The following is a 27,283-nucleotide window of genomic DNA, read 5'->3' on the forward strand; positions in this document are numbered from 1 at the left end:
AGAGGGGCGGAGGTGTATGCTTCATGGTTAACGTGATGTGGTGTGATCATAACAACATACAGGTACTCAAGTCCTTCTGTTCACCTGATTTAGAATTCCTCGCAATCAAATGTCGACCGCATTATCTACCAAGGGAATTCTCTTCGATTATAATCACAGCCGTATATATTCCCCCCCAAGCAGACACATCGATGGCTCTGAACAAACTTTATTTGACTTTTTGCAAACTGGAATCCATTTATCCGGAGGCTGCATTCATTGTAACTGGGGATTTTAACAAGGCTAATCTGAAAACAAGACTCCCTAAATTTTATCAGCATATCGATTGCGCACCCAGGGCTGGAAAAACCTTGGATCACTGCTATTCTAACTTCCGTGATGCATATAAGGCCCTGCCCCGCCCACCTTTCGGAAAAGCTGACCACGACTCCATTTTGTTGATCCCTGCCTACAGACAGAAACTAAAACAAGAAGCTCCCACGCTGAGGTCTGTTCAACGCTGGTCCGACCAATCTGATTCCACACTCCAAGACTGCTTCCATCACGTGGACTGGGATATGTTTCGTATTGCGTCAGACAACAACATTGACGAATACGCTGATTCGGTGAGCGAGTTCATTAGAAAGTGCGTTGAAGATGTTGTTCCCATAGCAACGATTAAAACATTCCCAAACCAGAAACCGTGGATTGATGGCAGCATTCGCGTGAAACTGAAAGCCCGAACCACTGCTTTTAATCAGGGCAAGGTGACCGGAAACATGACCGAATACAAACAGTGTAACTATTCCCTCCGCAAGGCAATCAAACAAGCTAAGCGTCAGTATAGAGACAAAGTAGAATCTCAATTCAACGGCTCAGACACAAGAGGTATGTGGCAGGGTCTACAGTCAATCACGGATTACAAAAAGAAAACCAGCCCAGTCACGGACCAGGATGTCTTGCTCCCAGGCAGACTAAATAACTTTTTTGCCCGCTTTGAGGACAATACAGTGCCACTGACACGGCCCGCAACTAAAACATGCGGACTCTCCTTCACTGCAGCCGACGGTAGGAAAACATTTAAACGTGTCAACCCTCGCAAGGCTGCAGGCCCAGACGGCATCCCCAGCCGCGCCCTCAGAGCATGCGCAGACCAGCTGGCTGGTGTGTTTACGAACATATTCAATCAATCCCTATCCCAGTCTGTTGTTCCCACATGCTTCAAGAGGGCCACCATTGTTCCTGTTCCCAAGAAAGCTAAGGTAACTGAGCTAAACGACTATGAAGTGCTTTGAGAGACTAGTCAAGGACCATATCACCTCCACCCTACCTGACACCCTAGACCCACTCCAATTTGCTTACCGCCCAAATAGGTCCACAGACAATGCAATCTCAACCACACTGCACACTGCCCTAACCCATCTGGACAATAGGAATACCTATGTGAGAATGCTGTTCATCGACTACAGCTCGGCATTTAACACCATAGTGCCCTCCAAGCTCGTCATCAAGCTCGAGACCCTGGGTCTCGACCCCGCCCTGTGCAACTGGGTACTGGACTTCCTGACGGGCCGCACCCAGGTGGTGAGGGAAGGCAACAACATTACCACCCCGCTGATCCTCAACACTGGGGCCCCACAAGGGTGCGTTCTGAGCCCTCTCCTGTACTCCCTGTTCACCCACGACTGCGTGGCCACGCACGCCTCCAACTCAATCATCAAGTTTGCGGACGACACAACAGTGGTAGGCTTGATTACCAACAACGACGAGACGGCCTACAGGGAGGAGGTGAGGGCCCTCGGAGTGTGGTGTCAGGAAAATAACCTCACACTCAACGTCAACAAAACTAAGGAGATGATTGTGGACTTCAGGAAACAGCAGAGGGAACACCCCCCTATCCACATCGGTGGAACAGTAGTGGAGAGGGTAGTACGTTTTAAGTTCCTCGGCGTACACATCACAGACAAACTGAATTGGTCCACCCACACAGACAGCATCGTGAAGAAGGCGCAGCAGCGCCTCTTCAACCTCAGGAGGCTGAAGAAATTCGGCTTGTCACCAAAAGCACTCACAAACTTCTACAGATGCACAATCGAGAGCATCCTGTCGGGCTGTATCACCGCCTGGTACGGCAACTGCTCCGCCCACAACCGTAAGGCTCTCCAGAGGGTAGTGAGGTCTGCACAACGCATCACCGGGGGCAAACTACCTGCCCTCCAGGACACCTACACCACCCGATGTCACAGGAAGGCCATAAAGATCATCAAGGACAACAACCACCCGAGCCACTGCCTGTTCACCCCGCTATCATCCAGAAGGCGAGGTCAGTACAGGTGCATCAAAGCTGGGACCGAGAGACTGAAAAACAGCTTATATCTCAAGGCCATCAGACTGTTAAACAGCCACCACTAACATTGAGTATCTGCTGCCAACACACTGACTCAACTCCAGCCACTTTAATAATGGGAATTTGATGGAAAATTATGTAAAATATATCACTAGCCACTTTAAACAATGCTACCTAATATAATGTTTACATACCCTACATTATTCATCTCATATGTATATGTATATACTGTACTCTATATCATCTACTGCATCTTTATGTAATACATGTATCACTAGCCACTTTAACTATGCCACTTTGTTTACATACTCATCTCATATGTATATACTGCACTCAATAACATCTACTGTATCTTGCCTATGCCGCTCTGTACCATCACTCATTCATATATCTTTATGTACATATTCTTTATCCCCTTACACTTATGTCTATAAGGTAGTAGTTTTGGAATTGTTAGCTAGATTACTTGTTGGTTATTACTGCATTGTCGGAACTAGAAGCACAAGCATTTCGCTACACTCGCATTAACATCTGCTAACCATGTGTATGTGACAAATAAAATTTGATTTGATTTGATTTAGTCCAATTGCATTCTGCACTAGATCAAAACAGAGTGAGCAGTGCAGATTTGATTGGAGTATTCGTATCATAGACCTGAATAAGGCACTAACCAATTCTGATGCAAATTTGGGTAAAGGTTTAGGGCCTGGCAGAAAACAAAGACTAGGCAATGTGAATGTGGAGAATTACATGTTTTTTTACATTCACATGTACATTTGTGTCAGACAGATATCGTCATGTTGAATGGGGACTAACAGACAGGATTTGTGAGTTTCTCAAAGTCCACACACCTGAGGCCAAAAGTCATTAGCACCTGCTTAAAGTGACAAGGACAAAGGCAAGCGTTAGGCGTAAGGATTCACCCATAAAATATGTGCCCTACACAATGGGTTTCTCAAAATTCTAAGTTGTTTTCATTCAATTGCAATTGCAGGCTAGGGTCCTTGTGGTGAAAGGCGATCTGATGCACGTGCATCTGTGGTCAGAGCACACTATCACAACAGCCACTGTAGCCAGTGGCCTAGAATAGCACAGGCATTCCACTGCCCCTCCCTGTCCTCACTCAAGCAATGCACAGCAGACTGGTGTGTCACAGGGACTCTCAGTGATCTTCAAGATGAAACACTTTCACACACACACACACACACACACACACACACACACACACACACACACACACACACACACACACACACACATGCACTCACTCACTCACACACTTCAGTAGGTATAGACATAAACACACACACCACCTACCTATCTATTATAATTTAACACATTTCCCACTGTAACTCTTATGAATTCCATTGTATTTGTTAAACCAAAACCCAGCAACATCTTAGAAACAAGATCATTTTATTAAAACACATTGTTGTCTACATTTATCAGGGAAGGGGAGAAACCATGGTGATAGGCTCCCGAGTGGCACAGCTGTCCAAGGCACTGTATCTCATTGCAAGAGGCGTCACTACAGTCCCTGGTTTGAATCCAGGCTGTATCACATCCGGCCGTGATTGGGAGTCCCATAAGGCGGTGTACAATAGGCCCAGTGTAGTCCTGGTTTGGCCAGGGGTAGGCCGTCATTGTAAATAAGAATTTGTTCTTAACTGACTTGCCTAGAAAAATAAAGATTACATCTAAAGTTGACTACTTTAAAATGGCAGAAGCATGGTGGACGTCCTCAATGGCATTGCACATGCTAAAACTGGCCACTAGAGGCCTCTGTCATTCTCTATGGGAGAAACATTGATTATAAAATAAATACAGAGGAAGTATTCAAATTGGCTAGTGCACCTTTTTTCTATGCACATGCGCAACTATATTAAATAGAGGCAACCGTAGCTCCACCTCCCCTTGAGTTAAAAAAAATTGTATGTATAATCCCTGAGTTGACCCAGAAAATAAGCAGTATGTGCATCGGCCCTGCTTGAGCATGAAGCGTAACCCTGTGGAATACATACTGTAATCTGAAGACACCTCGCTTTGCAAAACTAAAATAAAAACGTAGCAGTAGCAAAATCGCTGAACTTTAATCCGAGTAGATACGGGTACGTGTTTGTTTTAATTTATTGTATTTAATTTACGCTGTCTGGCGTTTGTGTGAAGGTCTTGAGGTTCCATTGTTTCCATTTTCGTTGTCTTTAGGGGTGTTGGAATAATTAATCGGCAATGCAATTATAGGCTAGACCTAAAATAGTGGTGTGTATTAACAAATGTAGGAAGTCGTAGACTTATGTGTTAAATTTGGGAAGCAATCCTAAATTTGAACAACCGTATAATATAGGCTACAGCTGTTTGGGAATGCATAATACCAATGTATCGCTTCTCGCTTCTTTGTTGCAACGTGGGTAAAATAACCGAGCTAGTTTCATTTTGTGTTTGATGTGCACTGTGGAGGGACTATACACCAAATTATAGTTAATGCATCATCACTGACCGAGACGCCCTTATCTATTAAATCAACCGAATGTCCAGTTGTAAAGGTAACAAGGTTGATAGCTAGCCTACCTGTGTTTCAATCGGCAAAGCACAAAGAGGAGCATTTTCAGCGAAACTGAGGAAGACGTGGAAAGGCTTTCTAATGTTCGCGAAAAGGAGAACAAACCCGGCGGTTCTTAATTAGGAAGCGTCTCTTGTGGTTTTACTCTGCCAGTTTAGGACATTGTAGGCTACATTCTTCCAGGAAATAATATTGCGTAATCATAATATTTTGGAGGGTTGAGAAATATATCGAAGGGAATTGTCTTGTTACCAAATCAACCCATTTTGTTTTCACATGAACTGATCTTGCATCCAAACATATGGGTTTCTCTAGTGCAGCCAAGTCAAATATGTCCATGGCATGTCACCTATTCACTAATTGGCTTCAACTGTGCCAAATGTAGGCTACTGCATGCTCACTGAACCTACCTGCTCTACCTACCTACATGATGGTTTGAAAATCAACTGCATCGCTCTAACTGTGTTTCCTCTGTGCTGAAAGACAGGAGCCATGGCAGATCATCTAATAATGCCCATGAACCACAGCTCTGCAGGCGGGGGCCTCCACAGCTACAGACTAGGCATGAACGGAGGCCTGCAGGCAGGCCACCAGCAGCACGTAGTGCCTCAGCCCGGCCTCCGAGCCCTGCCCAATGGCCAGATGATGCACTACGGTGGGGGACCTCAGCAGCAGGCCACCATGGAGGTGGCCATGAGGCAGCGGCAAGGCATGGTGGGGCCCGTGAACAGACAGCCCAACGGGGCTCAGATGGGCCACCACCAGATAACGTCTGGTAACACGATGTACAACAAAGGGCAGGCCCAGCAGCAACACCACACCCAGCACCAACACATGAGCCTCCAGCAGCACCCGCAGCAACAACAGCAGTATATGAATGGTGGTCTCACGTCCCAGCAGCTCATGGCCAGCATGCATCTGCAAAAACTCAACACCCAGTATCACGGACATCCACTGGGGCCCATGAACAGCAACCACATGGGCAACGGGGCAGCCCAGTACCGCATTTGCCCGGCCCAGCTGGCTAACATGCAGCAGATGGCCGGGCCGGCTCTGGCCTTGAATGGCATGGATGCGGACATGATTGACGAGGAGGTTTTGACATCCCTGGTTGTGGAGCTGGGCCTGGACCGCATTCAGGAGCTGCCCGAACTCTTCCTGGGCCAGAACGAATTTGACTTCATCTCAGACTTTGTGAGCAAACAGCTGCCCAGCACCATCAGCTGCTGAGTGAGAGAGGACCTGAGTCAACGATGCTGTGAAGGGGCCTGGAAGGGTGGAGAGTTTGGAAAGACTTGAGTAGAGTGTTGCCCACTGGAAACAACTACTGCTCCGCTTTTCGTTTTTGTGTTGTTCCTTTCACTCTAACAGTGCTAGGTCGCAGAGAAGAGTGAGCGAGAGACACTGGTCTGGATAGCCACAGTGCTATGGTGTCATTTGTGAAGTGACCAGAGGTATGGTTCTGTGTTGGGTCGCAGCTCGCCTGTAATGGGACATCGTCCTCCAGCATCTCTTCTCTCCAGAGATGAATGTAAACAAAACTGCAGAATTTGTTCAGAGTGGCTTCTCAATGTTACGACACTGTTGCCTCCTACATTGGACTCAATGGCAGTTTAGTAGTAAAATGTATTTATTTATTACTCTCAGAGAAATTAAAATAGAACAAACCAGAGACCGACAGAATCAAGTTATTTTGGTGTTTTGGATAAGGTCAGGGGAAGCTCGTAGTTTGTATTTTTTAAATATTGTTTTTATTTTTAGTTAATTGGTCTGGGCCTTCTGTTTTGAAAATAAGCCCCTCAGATTAATTTTTTATTTTCCAAGAGCTTGGATTCCTCTCCAAGAATGGAGATGGCAGTACAAGTAGAATGCCATTTCATGGATTTGAATGGAAGTCTATCATCATTGAATAACTCACTTTTGGCAAGGATTGCTTTTAGCTGTGATGTTCTCAAACCTACTCCTTGTACTGTATAAAGCTGTGTTAATACAGGAAAGTCTATGTAAGATGTAGAACTACATTAATTATGCGAATTTATTATTTTCTTTACTGGTGGTTTTTATCTTCCCTTTGCGGTCAAGACGGGGTTTTGAGGATCAATAAAGATGGCCCGGATATAAGTGTGGCCTGCTTTTACATTCATTGCAGAGGGGAGCATTAAAGGTAATCTGGGGGCTAAAGGGAATATTCCACTTCAGGGCTTTCCAGCCTGCAGGGTTCAGGATATGAAATAACTTAATAGTGAATTAGTTTATCTCAAAGGTGTCCCTGTTTCTTAGGAATATCTTTATCTCCCTCAAGGTATACGCAGTCTTCTGATGACCCACATTTACTGCTGTAAGCAGCAAATTGCCTTCAATCCTGCCATGGAAAATGATGACTGGTATGTTAAAATCAAACTCAATGGTGCACTGCTATCCACCAAAAAGCTGAATTTCTAATCTGAATTCTTGACCTTTGATATGAAGAAGGACCCACATTGTGGTTTTAGTCATTGCATTCCTGATCATCCTGACACCATAAATAAAAATAGATTGAGGAATGAATGTCCTGGTTCCTATGAGTTATGGTAACTATATGTTGCTGGGTAGAAAGTAGGTGAGACCTAGGTGTGTGTGTGTGTGGTGGGGGAGATGGAGCGGGCCAGGGTTAATCTACGCTTACCTTGATGGGGGGTTTAACTGAATTCATCCCTGTAAATTACTACTAAGTAAGGCACACCTTTAGTGACAGTTGTTAGCTCTGAGAATGCACTTAATGGTTGGTTGGGGAAGCAAAATGAGTATAGGTTAGTGCCGATAATAAATGGCATATACAGGCATGGCTCCTTCTTCAAAAGAAAATCTGTATAAATTCCATGCCTTACCTGATATGAATTATATTAAATTCAGATGAGTTTACTATTCTATGGGGTTGGGGTGACTATTTTGCCTCAGGGCTTGGAATGCTTGATTGATGTCATGTTATGGGAACATCACCTCCACATTAAGGTGCATTATGCAGAAATCACTCCGCAATGTCCTGGTTAATAAAACTCGTAGTTCGCCTAATTTCAGTTAGTGGCAAAAGAAGATAGTATAGAATCATTGTACCGTCTAAGCTGCTGTGAAATATATTATGTGTTTCAGCTGTTTGAAGGTGGTGTACAAAAACAAAATGGGAAGCATAGAAATGGAGCACATAGACTTGCTTTCCAGTAGATTGATAGATCTATATCTCACATTTTATATGTGCATTTGGTCAGGTTGCCCAAAAAGTTACATATTGCCAGTTTAAGATACTTTTTTTTTTGCAACTTGATGAGTAACAAGTCCTCGCTTTTGTCTAACTCATTCTAAAAAGAGACATCTATTTTCAGTAGTTTAATTATGTAGAACAAGTTAGCCCTTACTGCCAAATTGAAACATGGAATCAACTGGAGGTTTGCTCTAAATGAAACTCACTTGATCTTAATGTGACTTGTGTTTGCCAAACACAAAAACTCCAGATTCAGCCGAGGGCATGTGGGGTTACTTGTGTTGTCATGAGAAAGGCTGGGGCATAAGCTACAATTGCGCTGCCCCTCTTGGCACCATCCTTAAAGGTTGCAGAGTCCATGTCCAGTCTACAGGGTCTTCCTGGAAACTGTCAGTGCAAGTTGTGCTGAGGCAGGTTGACTAACTGGCAGAACATACTCCATGCTCCACATACTGTATATCTGAAAACACACTGCATTGCAAGGTCCCTCTTTAGCATCAATAAAAAAAGTGGGTTCTTAATCATTGTGCATCCAGAGTTAAATGGGATTATGTCCCATACACCCATTTGCTCACTCAATCCCTTGTTATGTCTCAGTCTCCTACAGAGGGGCCAGTCTAGACATAGACTAAGCAGGGTGTGACTGGAAGAAGTTTAGTTAGCCTGTTTCTGTTTTTCTCTTTCTCTCAGACAAGGCAGCTCACCCACAACAACTGCTAGCTACGCAACTTGTCTTCTTCCTGTGTCGGCGGCTTGCTGTTTTCTCGATATGTCAAAGCTCAAAACCCACATGGCGAGAAAGACTGATAGAAACAAAATACTGCATATAAACACCAAGGAAATTCTCCAATGTGAAAAAAAGTTACATTAAAAACTACTCCCATCCACTACTTGAAGTGGATGGGAGTTTTTGGTGCATGGGGATTTCTCGGTGGGATTTACCCCTAAGAGGCCCTAGGATTCCTGACAAAGACCACCCCTAAACAGTGTTCAGCACCCTCATTTGGGCAGACAGATCGCATTGTTGCGTATGGAAACAAGTATAGTGTTGTTTCCTCTCAATCTCTGTTACACATGGTCCGTTCTACACAAGCCTATCCATTTGTATCTCTAACAGCGCCTAGCTTCAACACCCCCACACGGGCTGAGAGATCACTATGGCTGAAATAATCAGATTGTTGCATCTAGTAATATATTGCATAGTGTCAATATTCTTCTCATTCTCTGCTATACCTGGTCCATTCTACACAAGCCTATCTATTTGTATCTATTTGTAATTGCTCCTAGCTTCAGCACCCCCACACGGGCTGAGAGAGCACACTGGGGCTGAAAGATCAGATTGTTGCATCTAGAAATATGTTGTGTAATGTTAATATTCTTCTCATTCTCTGTTACACATGGTAGTCAATTCTATCTACACTTTACATGTCTACCTCCTGAACAGGCCCAAGCGTTCTATTTCCAGGTACTACAGCTGGTGTCGAGGCTTCCCATGAGCTCAGTGTAATCTCCGGGCCCTGCACCAATGAGGGCACGGTGGCCATACCTAGTCACGCATGGGTTGTGGTCCCCACCCCCAACCCCTCTGATAAAGCAAGCTGACCAGGCCTGCAGGCTTATCAAACATGCCAACTGGATAACACTAGTATTTCGCTCTGAATAATTTCTCTCATAAAGTGCTAGCAATTCTGTGCAAAAGGTTTTTTGTCATTTAAAAAAATCATTGCATTGGCTCTCGTCTATACACCTTTATTTGCAGTTGTATCTCATGCTGTAGGCTATTCCCTTTGTAAATATGACATTGAGTAAGCTTCTCTCTGTCCAACTAAAATATCCTAGTGATTGGGCCATTTTACTACGATGTTCTACATTACATTCTTACATAACACTATCCAAACATAAATTAGTTTTGGAACTAGTGCCCATTGTTACTATATGACGACATAATCACTATATTATTCAGATAAAAACATTAACCCAAAAGTTTGTAGTTCAGTTGATTATTTAATGACAAAGTAGAAGCCTCACGAGAATTAGGACAGAACAAACACAGGATCAGCTGCTGAGTTAATTATTGATAGCAGGGGCAGGTTCCTGAAAGCCTGGTTGAATGTGGGAGGTTGCATTATCATGCATGCCTGCAGTCTGACTATTTGCAGAGAATGGTTGTTTTAGGGTTGTTTTAGGACCTGAATCTGAATTAACCTCTCTCATAGAAAGAAGGTAAACAAACTGCAGCTTCACTAGGATGAGATAATTCAGAGGACATCAAATTGTATTTGTCTCATGCTTCTTTACAAACAGGTGTAGACTTATAGTGAAATGCTTATTTACGGACACTTCCCAACAATGCAGAGTTTGTTTTTGTTATATAATAGAAAAATAGACAAATAATAACACAAGGAATAAATACACAATGAGTCGTGATAACTTGGCTATTTACACAGGGTACCAGTACCGAGTCGATGTGCAGGGGTACGAGGTAATTGAGGTAGATATGTACATATAGGTAGTGATAAAGTGAATAGGCAAAAGATAGATAATAAACAGTAACAGCAGCATACAGTGTATTCGGAAAGTATAGAGACACCTCTTTTTCCAAATGTTGTTACATTACCGGCTTACTCTAAAATGTATGTTTTTTAAAATCCTCAATCTACACACAATACTCCATAATGACAAATTGAAAACAGGTGTATATAAATGTTTGCAAATGTATTAAAAATAAAAACTGAAATACCTTATTTACATAAGTACTCAGACCCTTTGCTATGAAACTCGAAATTGAGCTCAGGTGCATCCTGTTTCCATTGATCATCCTTGAGATGTTTCAACAACTTCATTGGATTCCACCTGTGGTAAATTCAATTGATTGGACATGATTTGGAAAGGCACACACCTGTCTATATACGGTCCCACAGTTGACAGTACATGTCAGAACAAAAAACCAAGCCATGAGGTCGAAGGCATTTCCCAGTAGAGCTCCAAGACAGATTTGTGTCGAGGCACAGATCTGGGGAAGGGTACCAAAACATTTTTGCAGCATTGAAGGCCCCCAAGACACAGTGGCCTCCATTACTAAATGGAAGAAGTTTGGAACTACCAGGACTCTTCCAAGAACTGGCCACCCGGCCAAACTGTGCAATCGGGGGAGAAGGGCCTTGGTCAGGAAGGTGACCAAGAATCCGACAGTCACTCTGACAGATCTCCCAATGTCCTCTGTGGATATGGGAGAACCTTACAGAAGGACAACCATCTCTGCAGCACTCCACCAATCTGGGCTTTATGGTAGAGTGAACAGATGGAAGCCACTCAGTAAAAGGCACATGACAGCCTGCTTGGAGTTTTCCAAAGGCACCTAAAGGACTCTCAGACCATTTAAATCAACATTCTCTGGTCTGATGAAACCAAGATTGAACTCTTTGGCCTGAATGCCAAGCATCACGTCTGGAGGAAACCTGGCACTATCCCTATGGTGAAGCATGGTGGTGGTAGCATCATGCTGTGGGGATGTTTTTCAGTGGTAGGGAGACTAGTCAGGATCGGGAGAAAGATGAACGGAGCAAAGTACAGAGATCCTTGATGATAACCTGCTCCAGAGCGTTCAGGACCTCAGACTGGGGCGAAAGTTCACCTTCCAACAGGACGATGTCCCTAAGCAAACAGCCAAGACAACACAGTAGTGGCTTCGGGACAAATATCTGAATGCCAGAGCCCGGACTTGAACCCGATCGAGCATCTCTGGAGAGACCTGAAAATAGCTGTGCAGCAAAGCTCCCCATCCAACCTGACAGATCTTGAGACGATCTGCAGAGAAGAATTGGAGAAACTCCCCAAATACAAGTGTGTCAAGCTTGTAGCGTTATACCCAAGAAGAATCAAGGCTTTAATTGCTGCCAAATGTACTTCAACAAAGTACTGAGTAAAGGGCCTGAATACTTATGTAAATGTGATATTTAAGTGTTTTATTTTTTAAACACTTCCAAACATGAATAAAAAACTGTTTTTGCTTTGTAATTATGGTGTGTAGATTGATGAGGACATTTTTTAAAATCCATTTTAGAATAAGGCTGTAACGTAACAAAATGCGAAAGAAGTCAAGGGGTCTGAATACTGTCCGAATGCACTGTATGCGATGAGTCAAAAGAGGGTCAATGCAGATAGTTAAATAGTTAGCCAATAGCTACTCGGACTAACTACATAGTAAGTAGTCTTATGGCTTGGGGGTAGAAGGTGTCAGGGTGGTTCTAGACTTGGTACATCGGTACCGCTTGCCAGGCGGTAACAGAGAGAACAGTCTATGACTTTGATGGCCGAAGTCTGACAATTTTTACGGCCTTCCTCTGACACCGCCTGATGTACTGGGCCGTACGCACTGCCCTTGTAGCGCCTTGCGGTCAGATGCCGAGCAGTTGCCATACCAAGTGGTGATGCAACCAGTCAAGATGCACTCAATGGTGCAGCTGTTTAACATACCAAATATTTTCCGCTTCCCGAGGGGGAAGAGGCATTGTCTTGCCCTCTTCACCACTGTGTTGGTGTTTGTGTGACCATTTATTTTTGGAGAGCTCAATTGATTCTGAGTTCAGGCATATAAAGTTTATATGTGAAAACTATTTCTTACTACTTTCTGATTTCTCAAACTCACTTCTTCGTTTAGCCCATTACTTGCAATGCCCATGCCCAATCCACCCTGTCACGGCTTCACACAACATTCATGTCCATGTTTCTATACTTTTACGGAAATGTTTTCACTGACTGAGGAAGCCATGTGAATGTGTGTGTGAGAGTTACTTTTCCCCTTGAAAGATAATACCCTTGCTGACATGTGACCGATCAGCCACGTTCCTGCAATCATTGCTGAAACATTTCCTAACATTAGCCGGCACCTTCTGCAGAGACATGGGGGTGCTGAGATGGGGCTTTTCATCTGTGATTGTCTCACAAACAAGGTCGCAGGAGCCCAAGGAGGGGGCTGCTCTCCATTCAGCATTCATTCCAAGACCTGAGGTAATTTGAAAAGCACCCTACAGCACATTCATTCTGCTGACAGTGAAAGCATTCTGGGAATTCTGGAATGAATCGGGTACGCCAGAGAGGCCAGAGAGGGAGAGGAGGTGTCCGACTCCCACCGTGGTTCCTCTCCCTGTTCGGGCGGCGGTCGGAGTCGCCGGCCTACTAGCCATCACCGATCCATGTTTCCTTTTCCGTTTGTTTTGTCTTTGATTCATTCACACCTGGTTTTCATTTGCTTTTATTTCTGTGTGTATATTTACCCCTGTTTCCCCGCTTAGGTTTGTGCGGGATTATTCTCTTGTTGCTTGTGGAAGCTTTCTTCAGTGTAATTCACGTGTGGTTATTATAGTAAGGTGCGTTGTGTTTTTGCGCCTTACTGTTAGTTTCCATTGTCTTGGGCGTTGTTTTTGGGTATTGTACTGTACCGTTTTTTTGGACTTGCCCTTGTTAAAATATACGCTACACTGACATCTCTGCTCTCCTCCGCTTGGCTCCTTACCTACCCTCAGTGCATAAACGCAACAGGTGCCCTGAACACTTTATCCCTTTGGTAAACCTGTCTCACTACACCACATCGCTAGAACCACTGCCCTCAACCTGGACTCGGGGGTAAATGTAACATAGTAAACAAAAATCTGGAACACTCAAATTAATATGATATATATGTTACGTTTGGTATGGTATGATATGTTACGTTTGGTATGGTATGATATGTATTACTTTTTGGATGTCCGTCATCCATTTCGTATGACATACACTACATGACCAAAATGATGTGGACACCTGCTGTTTGATGGTGTTGAGTTCAGGGCTCTGTGCAAGGCATTCAAGTTCTTCCACAACAATCTTGACAAACCATTTCTGCATGGACTTTACTTTGTGCACGGGGGCATTGTCATGCTGAACCAGGAAAGGGCCAAACTGTTGCCACAAAGTTGGAAGCTCATAATCGTTTAGAATGTCTCTATATGCTGTAGCGTTAAGATTTCCCTTCACTGGAACTAAGGGGCCAGGCACGAACCATGAAAAACAGCCCCAGACCATTATTCCTCCACCAAACTTTACAGTTGTCACTATGCATTCGGGCAGGTAGCATTCTCCTGGCATCCGCCAAATCCAGATCCGTCCATCGTACTGCCTGGTGGTGAAGCGTGATTCTTCACTCCACACTTTTCCACCGTCAGCGATCTTTACACCACTCCAGGCAATGCCTGGCATTGCACATGGTGATCTTAGGCTTGAGTGTGGTTGCTCGACCATGGAAGCCCATTTCAGGAAGCTCCAGACAAACAGTTATTGTGCTAATGTTGCTTCTTGAGGCAGTTTGGAACTCTGTAGTGAGTGTTGCAACCAAGGACAGATGATTTTTACGTGCTTCAGCACTTGGCGGTCCCATTCTGTGAGCCTATCACTTCGCAGCTGAACTGTTGTTCTTACTAGACATTTTCACTTCACAATAACAAAACATACAGTTGATCGGGGCAGCTCTAGCAGGGCAGAAATTCTAAGAACTGACTTATTGGAAAGGTGCCATGTTGAAAGTCACTGAGCTCTTCAGTAAGGCCAATGTTTAACTCTGGAGATTGCATGGCTGTGTGCTTGATTTTATACACCTGTCAGCAACGGGTGTGGCTGAAATAGCCAAATCCCAAATTTTAAGGGATCAAGTCAAATCAAATCAAATTTTATTTGTCACATGTGCCAAATACAACAGGTGTAGACCTCACCGTGAAATACTTACAAGCCCTTAACCAACAATGCAGTTCAAGAAATAGAGTTAAGAAAATATTTATGAAATAAACTAAAGTAAAAAAACTAAGTCAATGTGATGAATTGTTCAGTAGTCATATGGCTTGGGGGTAGAAGCTGTTAATTAGGGATATGAGTCCCGCCAGTTCCGCAAATAAAAATAAAAATGCTAATATTAAACATTTAGGAACATACAAGTGTTATATATCGGTTAAAAGCTTAAATTCTTGTTAATCTAAATGCACTGTCGGATTTAAAATAAGCTTTACAGCGAAAGAATGCCATGCGATTGTTTGAGGACATCAAAATATTTTTCTACCAGCACAGGTTTCATAAATTCACAAATAGCGATTAAAAATTCACTTACTTTTTGAAAATCTTCTTCTGATTTGTCATCCAAAGGGTCCCAGCTACAACATGTGTCGTTTTGTTCAATAAAATACTTCTTTATATCCCAAAAAGTCAGTTTAGTTGGCGCCATCGATTTGAGTAATTCACTCATTCAACGTGCAGAGAAAGGAATCCAAAAAGCTACCGCTAAACTTTGTTAAAACAAGTCAAAATATGTTTCTACTTAATCCTCAGGTACCCTAAAATGTAATTCAACTATAATATTTCATACGAAAAGAAGTATGTCCAATAGCACGTCCTCTTCGTCGCACGCACATAGACTGATTTCCAAGTCTGTGTCCCAGTACTAAAACTCATAATTGTTCCTTGTTTGGGAAGAAACAAGCCTGGAACCTTGAACAAAGACTACTGACATCCAGTGGAAGCCATAGGAATCGCATACTGGAAGCTATATTAAACCTTTTCCTTAAACCTTCTATTGGAAGATCATGGGCTCTCAAAAAAAAGTTCTGGTTGGTTTTTCTCCTACCATATCTATTGTGTCATAGTCTCCTACATTATTTTAAAATTTCTACAAACTTCAGAGTGTTTTCTTTCCAATGGTACCAATTATATGCATATCCTGGCTTCAGAGCCTGAGCAATAGGCAGTTTACTTTGAGTGCGTCAGTCAGGCGGAAATGGAGAAAAATAGACCCTAGCCTGAAGAAGTTTTAAGGAGCCTTTGGTCCTAGACTTGGCACTCCGGTACTGCTTGCCGTACGGTAGCAGAGAGAACAGTCTATGACTTGGGTGACTGGAGTCTTTGACCATTTTTTGGGCCTTCCTCTGACACTGCTTAGTATATACAGTACCAATCAAAAGTTTGGACACACCTGCTCAATCAATGGTTTTTCTTAATTTTTACTATTTCTACATTGTAGAATAATAGTGAAGACATCACAACTATGATATAACACACATGGAATCATGTACTGTGGTAACCAAAAAAGTGTTAAACAAATCAAAACATATTTTAGATTCTTCAAAGTAGCCACCCTTTGCCTTGATGACAACATTGCATTCTCTTGGCATTCTCTCAACCAGCTTCACCTGGAATGCTTTTACAACAGTCTTGAAGGAGTTCCCACATATGCTGGGCACTTGTTGGATGCTTTTCCTTCACTCTACAGTCCAACTCATCCCAAACCATCTCAATTGGGTTGAGGTTGGGTGATTGTGAAGGCCAGGTCATCTGATGCAGCACTCCATCACTCTCCTTCTTGGTCAAATAGCCCTTACACAGCCTGGAGGTCATTGTCCTGTTGAAAAATAAATGATAGTCTCACTAAACGCAAACCAGATGGGATGGCGTATCCCTGCAGAATGCTGTGGTAGCCATGCTGGTTAAATGTGCCTTGAATTCTAAATAAATCACAGACAGTGTCACCAGCAAAGCACCCCAACACCATCACACCTCTCAAATTTGGACTCATCAGATCTAAGGACAGATGACCACCGGTCTAATGTCCATTGCTCATGTTTCTTGAGTAATGGTTTCTTTACAGCAATTTGACCATGAAGGCCTGAATCATGCAGTCCCCTCTGAACAGTTGATGTTGAGATGTGTTTGTTACTTGAACTCTGTGAAGCATTTTTTTGGGCTGCAATCTGAGGTGCAGTTAACGCTAACAAACTTATCCTCTGCAGCAGAGGTAAGTCTGGGTCTTCCTTCCCTGTGGCGGTCCTCATGAGAGCCAGTTTCATCATAGCGCTTGATAGTTTTTGCGACTGCACAAAGTTCTTGAAATCTTCCGTATTGACTGACCTTCATGTCTTAAAGTAATGATGGACTGTCGTTTGTCTTTGCTTATTTGAGCTGTTCTTGCTATAATATGGACTTGGTCTTTTACCAAATAGGGCTATCTTCTGTATACCACCCCTAGCTTGTCACACAACACAACTGATTGGCTTAAACGCATTAAGAAGGAAAGAGTGTGCAAAGATGTCATCAAGGTGGCTACTTTGAAGAATCTCAAATATAGAATATACATAAACGAAACACTTTTTTGTTACTACATGATTCCATATAGGTTTTTTCATAGTTTTGATGTCTTCACTATTATTCAACAATGTAGAAAATAGTAAAAATAAAGAAAAACCCTTGAATGAGTAGGTGTTCTAAAACTTTTGACCGGTAGTGTATATACATTTGCTCAAATTCTAAAAACCTTTTGCTTTGTCATCATGGTGTGTGGTGTGTAGATTGATGAGGATTTATTTAATCCATTCTAAAATAAGGCTGTAATGTAACATGTGGAAAAAGTCAACGGGTCTGAATACTTTCCGAATGCACTGTATGACAATGGTCTATTTGTATATAGGCATACTGCAGCTCTGATTGTTTAGGTCTGTGTGGAGTACAGGCTGAGTAGTGTGTCAATGCAATAGAATCCTACTCCGATGTGTTCTGCATCCATTTTCAAAGTCTGGACATACATATTTTCAGCTTTCATCAGAAACGAAAATTAACCTTGATTCAACGTCTGGAAAATAATACATATAACGTAATACACATAACGTACACATAACGTACATAACGTACACATAACATACACATAACGTAATTTTGCTCAATGGGCAGGGAATTTCCTATTCGGGTCTTTCCTAAAAGTCTCTGGCATCCCCACGAGAATGCCACCATCAGTTAGCTAAAACTGTGGGTGAGTCAGATAGCATTCTGTTAACACCACTGTCTCTGCTCGCCTCCCTGTCAGCAGTTTTTATTTTATTTTATTAAATTTTCTTGTTTTTCAAATCAACCAACACAACACATTCCACATTGACAGATGTGACTGGCTTTAAATGTAAAAAAAAATAATAATAATAAATAGTAGTTATACACACATACATACATACATACATACATAGAACAATTAAAAAATAAACATATATATAAAACTTGCAGCAGCACTATCAAGGTTCTTATTAGCTATTTCTAGCCTTCGCTGAGACGACGAGCAAATAATCAGTTTTTAGATTTTACAGCACCTTAACCGTAACCGGCCGCGACCGGGAGGTCCGTTGGGCGACGCACAATTGGCCTAGCGTCGTCCGGGTTAGGGAGGGCTTGGTCGGTAGGGATGTCCTTGTCTCATCGCACACCAGCGACTCCTGTGGCGGGCCAGGCGCAGTGCGCGCTAATCATGGTTGCCAGGTGCACGGTGTTTCCTCCGACACATTGGTGCGGCTGGCTTCCGGGTTGGATGTGCGCTGTGTTAAGAAGCAGTGCGGCTAGGTTGGGTTGTGTATCGGAGGATGCATGACTTTCAACCTTCGTCTCTCCCGAGCCCGTACGGGAGTTGTAGCGATGAGACAAGATAGTAGCTACTACAACAATTGGACACTACGAAATTGGGGAGAAAAAGGGGTAAAAAAATACACGGGGTCATATCAAACTGTACATCTAGTATTTTCTGTGCAGCAGTATGTATAGAATCTGGCAATCTCTCTACAGTTCCAAAATACATGCATATAGGTTCCACTTTCAGAGGTACATCTTTTACAGTTAGGAGACATGTCTGTTTTCATTCTATGGATTTGGGCCCATATTGAAGTTTTCTAAGACTGAAAACAGAAAGCTCCACTCCATCCTGTCAAACGCCTTTTCAGCATCCAGTGAAGCCAGCAGGACAGGGGTCTTCTGTGCGTTTACTTGATCAATAATATCAAAAAGACGGCGAATGTTATCAGAAGAGTATCTGTCTCTAATAAATCCAGTTTGGTCAGCTTTTATTATTTTGGGAAGAAGAGTGTTTAGTCTTTTGGTGAGCAATTTGGTAATTATTTTGTAGTCGAAATCCAACAAGCTTATGGGAGGACGAGCAGGATAGAGGGTCCTTGTCTTTTTTGAGCAACACTGTAATGCGAGCTGTGTACATTGAGTCTGGGAGAACTCCGTTTTTGCAAAAATCCTCCAGCATTGGCATGAAGATAGGGCTGAGCTGGGGCCAAAAAGCTTTGTAGAACTCTGGGGAATCCATCTAGGCCTTGGGACTTATTAGGTGGCATGGAGGTAAATGCCTCCAGGATCTCCTCGGGAGTGAAGGGGGAGTTGAGATCTTCTTGGTCGGTCTCTGATAGTTTAGGTAGCGAGATTCCCTCTAGGAAAGAGTGGAGTTCTGCCTCCGTGTGTTTTCTCTCAGAGGTATATAGTTTGCAGTAAAAATCATGAAAAGTTAAATTTATATTTTTTGGGTCATATGTGACCTCGTCCTCTGCTGTTCGGATAGCCATGATTGTACGCTCTGACTGCTCTTTTTTAATTGGTAAGCAAGCAATCTACTCGGCCTATTGCTATACTCATGGTATTTCTGTTTAGTAAAGAAAACTCCCGAGTGTAGTCCAAATTCAGTTTGGCTTTGGCTGCTTTAAGATGACTCCAGGAGGTGCTGTCTGGGGATTGTTTATGTACTTTTTCACAGCATTCCAGCTCCCTCTCAAGATCTAGCCTGTGTGCTTCCATTGCTTTTTTCTTAGAGGAAGCATATGCAATTAGATGACCTCTTAGTGTGGCTTTAGCAGTGTCCCACATTGTGGCCGGAGAAACAGGAGAATCTTTGTTGTCTTGTGTGGAGTTGTCTATCCATGTAGTTACCAATGTATGGAACGCTTCGTTTAATAACATGGAGGTATTGAATTTCCAGCTCTTTGACCTCGGGATGTTTTTGCAGAGGTCAAAGCGGAGGTGGACAAAGGCGTGATCTGAAAGTGCTATGGGTCCGATTGTACACGTGGCTGAATTTATGAAACTCTTTGGGATAAAAATGTAATCTATACGGGAGTAGGTGTTATGGACATTAGAGTAGTACGTATAGTCCATAGATGAGCTATTATTCTCTCTCCAGATATCTATCAGTCCCATCTCTTTAGTAAGAGAGTTCAACATTTTGCAGATCTAGGATTTGTGGTGGGGACTTGAGATGATTTGTCTAGGGTTGGGTTAAGGGTACAATTAAAATCTCTGGCCACCACGCCAAAGGAAACACAATGCTCACTGAACAGGGTTATCATTTTTTTCCATTTTATTGTATGACCTGGAGCATGGCAGTTCCATGTCAATAGATTTAAGATACTAGTCATCGTCATCGAACAGTAATCGAACTTTAGTGCAAGTCATCTCTGGGTAAAAGTGGATAATACAGCTGCGTTCACATAAAAGGAAAATAAATGTTGTACATAAAATAACAATCTCTGAACACCCCAGCCGAGTTCCCAAACAACTCGACACATCCCGTTGGATCTATTACCCCCCCGCTCAGTCTCAATTCTGTGTTCCGAAAAAAAAACACACAAAAAAACGGGAAGTTAGCAACGCACGTCTCCCACCAAAGAAATGCCTCATCCTCTCCGCCCCGCATTGAGTAAATGATAACCTAGCCCCCGTCCAGACCACATTAAAAGAGGGAGAAAATAAAACCAATAACTACTATAACTCCCCCAAGGGACATAGGGAACCACAAGTAATAGTAGCAACAAAAAGATGGAAATAAAAGTAGGCCGAAACGTTAGTAGGCCTAGGTTAGGCTATAGAGCCTATCCCTCTCAGCTAAAGGAAAATAAATATAAATTGGACGGCTATAATGACATTTAGCGGGGCGGGTGGGTCTTTGGATATCGGCTATATGTTGTCTTTAGTAATAGCATTAATCGCATTTAGTCATTGGTCCGTTTCTCATTGACCAGGATTGTCTTTCAAAAAACGTTTTGCCTCTTTGGGAGTTTTGAAGTGTCGCAGGGCTCCTTGGTGAAGCATCCTGAGCTCGTTTGAATCCCCTGAAGATGCCTCGGTCAATGGAGTATTTCTTTACCTCGTCAAACTCTCGGCGCTTTCGGCGTATTCCAGCTGACAGGTCCTGGTGTAAAGTAAGTTTTGCGTTTCCCACTGTGATGGTGTTGATTTTCGCTGCCTGTAGGACTCATTCCTTGTCGGTGAATCTGTGGTTGTCTGGCTGCTGGTGGGGGCCTCAGTGCTCGGTGAGCTCTCTCTCGAGTTCTATTGGCCTGTCGGTGGACAGGTGGAGCCACTCGGGAAGTTTGTCTTGCAGGTAGCGGATCAGTGGCATGTTTCCCTCTTCTTTTTTGCCCAGATTTAATAGAACACAATTATTCATTCGCTCCCTGTTTTCCAGGTCCTCTGTTTTCTCTTCCAGATGTTCTATTTTCTTTTTAGCATATGCTATTGTTTCCATGGCATCTGTCAATAAGTTTTCCATGGATAGGATTCACCCCTCTGCCTCATCCAGGCACCCCGCGTTTATGGTTATCTTGTTGTTGATGTCAGTCAAAGCGTTTTCCAGGATTGTCACCTTGCCCCCTATCGCACTGAGCTGAGAGTTAATGGCATCTAATTTAATGTTAAGTTCTGTACGTTGGGATCTCAACTCAGAAAGGATGTATTTGACAGAGTGCGAGGATGTCATTCGTTGGGCCTCGGGGGGGGAACGGGTCCTCTTGCTTCTGGCTAATGGCGCTAGCTTTTTCTGAAGCTAGCTTTTTCTTGGAGGCTTTTTCCGTCGCTAATGCTCGAGTCCGGGTAAAAATGTCACCTGTAGTGTTGCCTTTTGTAGCCGCCATTACTTTTTTTCTACAGCTAAAGGAGTTTAAACTTGGAGTGGAGGTAAGATGAGGAATTGGAAACTACTTGTGCGGAGCTCTTAGTTCACACGGCCATCTCGTTCAAGGGTCACGTGATTTCCCCCCCCCCCCCCCCCGTCAGCAGTTAAAACCTGAGTCAGTCATGTTTGTTCAGTGTTTGTGAAACTCACATGATGTGAGCACAACATAAAGAGCAAGAAGCTGGAGGTCTATAAATAGCTATTTTTTTCATGAATGACACAGTGGCTACTATTAGACAACAAACATAGCCTATACCCTTGATCTTGTTATAACTGTCTTGCACACAGGCACACAAATACACACACAGGAACAAGTCTAACTAACAGGCACGCAAGCACATACACAAACCTCCCTAATCGGCACTGATCAGCGGGTTCAGTGGGTTTGGTCCGTTAACCCTCACATGCACTTTCCTGTTTTTGCAAAGAGGATGTGGTTACATCCGCACTTATAATGCTTCTGCTGCAATCGATACGTCATGCACACAGGCCTAACTCTCATTCACACTTTAATTCATTGGAATAACCATCACTTCAAAATCACTTTCCTAGCTATTTTGTCAGGGAAACGTGAAAATAATAGGCTAACTTTGATGTAAGAATTATGTTACAATTTGCTTTGGAGAATCTAGCTCACCAGTCAGAAAAGAGGTACTAAATTCAATAAGCACCCAGGTGTTACACAACATATGGGCTAGTTAACTTGTAGCATCACTTGGGACACCTCAAAGGAATAAAACATATGCAAATAGTATGCCCTCTGCAAATAACATGACTGTGAGTTAAGTTGGGTCTCCAATTCAGACTAAATGACTCATGGCAGAACATGTGCCTGAGCCTCAAGGAGAGGAATCAAGGAGACAGGACTGAGTAAATCTGGATGGATGGAGCTCACCTGCCCTCTGTTGGTCAATTGTCATCCATCAAACATTTCCTGGAGCAATAGAGTATGATTTCAATATTTACTTAATCTTGAGCCACTATACCAAAACTGAAAATGTACAAAAACAATTACTGCATAACTCTTCATGCTATTCACTCATCTTGAGACTTTGGCCTAGATTCAATCAGATCAAGTATGAATGTCGATAACCAAGGTGTAACTGTGTGGAGATGTCAAATCGTTGAGCAGCTGTTCTTGATCATTTTCATGAAGCCACACCCGTCCCACTTGTGTTAGAAGTTCAGAACTAGAAAGTGTAGGCCATATACAGTGCCTTGCGAAAGTATTCGGCCCCCTTGAACTTTGCGACCTTTTGCCACATTTCAGGCTTCAAACATAAAGATATAAAACTGTTTTTTTTTGTGAAGAATCAACAACAAGTGGGACACAATCATGAAGTGGAACGACATTTATTGGATATTTCAAACTTTCTTAACAAATCAAAACTGAAAAATTGGACGTGCAAAATTATTCAGCCCCCTTAAGTTAATACTTTGTAGCCCCACCTTTTGCTGTGATTACAGCTGTAAGTCGCTTGGGGTATGTCTCTATCAGTTTTGCACATCGAGAGACTGAAATTTTTTCCCATTCCTCCTTGCAAAACAGCTCGAGCTCAGTGAGGTTGGATGGAGAGCATTTGTGAACAGCAGTTTTCAGTTCTTTCCACAGATTCTCGATTGGATTCAGGTCTGGACTTTGACTTGGCCATTCTAACACCTGGATATGTTTATTTTTGAACCATTCCATTGTAGATTTTGATTTATGTTTTGGATCATTGTCTTGTTGGAAGACAAATCTCCGTCCCAGTCTCAGGTCTTTTGCAGACTCCATCAGGTTCTCTTCCAGAATGGTCCTGTATTTGGCTCCATCCATCTTCCCATCAATTTTAACCATCTTCCCTGTCCCTGCTGAAGAAAAGCAGGCCCAAACAATGATGCTGCCACCACCATGTTTGACAGTGGGGATGGTGTGTTCAGGGTGATGAGCTGTGTTGCTTTTACGCCAAACATAACGTTTTGCATTGTTGCCAAAAAGTTCAATTTTTGGTTTCATCTGACCTTTTTCCACATGTTTGGTGTGTCTCCCAGGTGGCTTGTGGCAAACTTTAAACGACACTTTTTATGGATATCTTTAAGAAATGGCTTTCTTCTTGCCACTCTTCCATAAAGGCCAGATTTGTGCAATATACGACTGATTGTTGTCCTATGGACAGAGTCTCCCACCTCAGCTGTAGATCTCTGCAGTTCATCCAGAGTGATCATGGGCCTCTTGGCTGCATCTCTGATCAGTCTTCTCCTTGTATGAGCTGAAAGTTTAGAGGGACGGCCAGGTCTTGGTAGATTTGCAGTGGTCTGATACTCCTTCCATTTCAATATTATCGCTTGCACAGTGCTCCTTGGGATGTTTAAAGCTTGGGAAATCTTTTTGTATCCAAATCCGGCTTTAAACTTCTTCACAACAGTATCTCGGACCTGCCTGGTGTGTTCCTTGTTCTTCATGATGCTCTCTGCGCTTTTAACGGACCTCTGAGACTATCACAGTGCAGGTGCATTTATACGGAGACTTGATTACACACAGGTGGATTGTATTTATCATCATTAGTCATTTAGGTCAACATTGGATCATTCAGAGATCCTCACTGAACTTCTGGAGAGAGTTTGCTGCACTGAAAGTAAAGGGGCTGAATAATTTTGCACGCCCAATTTTTCAGTTTTTGATTTGTTAAAAAAGTTTGAAATATCCAATAAATGTCGTTCCACTTCATGATTGTGTCCCACTTGTTGTTGATTCTTCACAAAAAAATACAGTTTTATGTCTTTATGTTTGAAGCCTGAAATGTGGCAAAAGGTCGCAAAGTTCAAGGGGGCCGAATACTTTCGCAAGGCACTGTAGAAATGACACTCCAAATTAAAATCCTTAAACAAAATGAGGACTTCTATCAGCCTATAATCGAGGTGTAAATTACCTCACATTCCAGTGTTCAAACGTGTAAAAAAAAGGCTTAATGGGGATTTATCTTAATGGCAATGTCCGCTTTAGGTATACTGCCAGGAGCCTCTTGTGGATTTGACAGCACTAACACAGTTCCAACTCCGACACTGCCCAAAAACCGTGGATGTTGGCTAAGTAACTTAATGCTATGCCAATACTGTTTACAAATTAAGAAAGTATGACTGACAGATACCAACATTTATTATATATTTATTGAACATTAATGCGTATGATAAAGCTCTCAATGTATGAACTCTAATAATATAGTATAAAAATGTAAATAGTACAAATAACGAGTCATTGTAAACATCCATAACAAGATAAACGCAAGTTTATCATGTCAGTATTTCTTCAGCACAGTATAATGTGTTTTGATAATGTAGTGTGTCATACTGTTTGAAAACCATGCCTCCAAACAACTCCCAAACAGCTGGGAGAAACATAGTGTTTTTTTCTGGAATTAATGACACTGAACAAAAATATAAACGCAACATGCAACAATTTCAAAGACTTTACTAAGTTACAGTTCATATAAAGAAAGGCCCTAATCTATGGATTACACATGACTGGCAATACAGATAGCTTTAAAAGAAGGTAGGGACGTGGATCAGAAAACCAGTCAGTATTTGGTGTGACCACCATTTGCCTCATGCAGCGCGAGACATCTCCTTCGCAGAGTTGATCAAGCTGTTGATTATGGTCTGTGGAATGTTGTCCCACTCTTCAATGGCTGTGCGAAGTTGCTGGATATTGGTGGGAACATGGAACACGGTGTCGTACACGTCAATCCAGAGCATCCCAAACATGCTCAATGGGTGACATGTCTGGTGAGTATGCAGACCATGGAAGAACTGGGACATTTTCATCTTCCAGGAACTCTGTACAGATCTTTGCGACATGGGGCCGTGCATTATCATGCTGAAACATTAGGTAATGGCGGCGGATGAATGGCATGACAATGGGCCTCAGGATTTTGTCACGATAAAATGCAATTGTGTTCGTTGTTCGTAGCTTATGCCTGTCCATACCCTAACCCCAATGCTACCATGGGGCACTCTGTTCACAATGACATCAGCAAACCGCTCGCCCACATGACACCACACACGCCATCTGCCTGGTACAGTAGAAATCCGGGATTCATCTGTGAAGAGCACACTTGTCCAGCGTGCTAGTGACCATCAAAGGTGAGCATTTGCCTACTGAAGTCGGATACGGTGCATAACCGCTGTCAGGTGAAGACACTGGTGAGAACGATGAGCACAAAGATGAGCTTACCCTGAGACGGTTTCTGACAGAATGTGCAGAAATTCTTCAGTTGTGTAAACCCACAGTTTCATCAGCTGTCCGGGTGGCTGGTCTCAAACGATCCCACAGGTGAAGAAGTCAGATGTGGAGGTCCTGGGCTGGCGTGGTTACACGTGGTCTGCGGTTGTGAGGCCAGTCGGACGTACTGAAATTAACATTAAATTATCTGGCAACAGCTATAGGTGGACATTCCTTCAGTCAGCATGCCAATTGAACGCTCCCTTAAAACGAGACATCTGTGGCAAAACAGTGCATTTTAGAGTGGCCTTTTACTGTCCCTAGCACAAGGTGCATCTGTGTAATGATCATGCTGTTTAATCAGCTTCTTGATATGCTACACCTGGATGGATTATCTTGGCAAATTAAAAATGCTCACTAAAAAGGATTTGAGAGAAATAAGCTTTTGTGCGTATGGAACATTTCTGGGATCTTTTATTTCAGCCCATGAAACATGGGACCAACCCTTTACATGTTGCATTTATATTTTTGTTCAGTATACATATTTAATACAAAACGGTGAAAATGGCTTAATGCAAGTCCTTATTTTCAGGGAGGGTACAAAAAAGAAATGTACTTGATCAAACAAAAAGAAACGATGTAATAAAAACTCTGGCCTAAAATGGCCATTACAGTAAAAAATGGCTACACACAGGGAGGGCATCATTGGTAGCGGTTGCTGTAAGTGAATATGGAATAGAAAAACAGGCGAGTAACATGATGGATGAGGAGGATATGTGGGCGAGTCAGTCAGTCTGCATATCCAATATCCCATGCTGCCGTAGGGCTGGATTGTGCCACACAACAGAAATAAAATCTAAATAAGAGAAGTTCGCCACAGGGCTTCTTAGATGCGGCAGGGAAAGGGAGGGGGATATATGACACTAAGTATCGTAGCCTTGGTCAGTCCAGTAGTATGCAGTGCATTATATCCTGTAGAGGGGAGGGGGAGTAGAAGTAGCAGGGTTGCGGGGTGGGGGGACGCTGATGAGCTCAATAAGGGCGTCCATGTTTGAACCTGTCGATGTGGAATGTGAGTTTGAGGGCAGGCCCGAGCTTCAAGCCCATGTATTTCATCATCATGTCGCTGCGTAGTAACAGGAGGGCTTTGCCATCAATCTCCTGCAACACATAGGAGTGGGATAATATTT

The 27,283-nt window shown here is 43.0% G+C and overlaps 1 protein-coding gene across 2 annotated transcripts; it reads left to right on the plus strand.

Moving 5' to 3' along the window:
• Window positions 1-4,293: 4,293 nt before the first annotated feature.
• LOC110490437 (cbp/p300-interacting transactivator 3) lies at window positions 4,294-7,007 on the plus strand. Of its 2 annotated transcripts, none has more exons than XM_021563829.3 (2): window positions 4,294-4,434; window positions 5,370-7,007. In XM_021563829.3, the coding sequence occupies exon 2, from the start codon at window positions 5,379-5,381 to the stop codon at window positions 6,114-6,116; it is 738 nt and encodes a 245-aa protein (XP_021419504.1). In that variant the 5' UTR covers window positions 4,294-4,434; window positions 5,370-5,378; the 3' UTR covers window positions 6,117-7,007. The 2 variants fall into 2 exon arrangements, with proteins under 2 accessions (XP_021419504.1, XP_021419513.1); XM_021563838.3 differs by having other exon boundaries at window positions 5,374-7,007.
• The last annotated feature ends 20,276 nt before the right edge of the window (window positions 7,008-27,283 follow it).

The sequence above is a fragment of the Oncorhynchus mykiss genome, chromosome 2, assembly GCF_057628025.1.
Source record: "Oncorhynchus mykiss isolate SJ-2025 chromosome 2, ASM5762802v1, whole genome shotgun sequence".
Taxonomy (NCBI): Eukaryota; Metazoa; Chordata; class Actinopteri; order Salmoniformes; family Salmonidae; genus Oncorhynchus; species Oncorhynchus mykiss.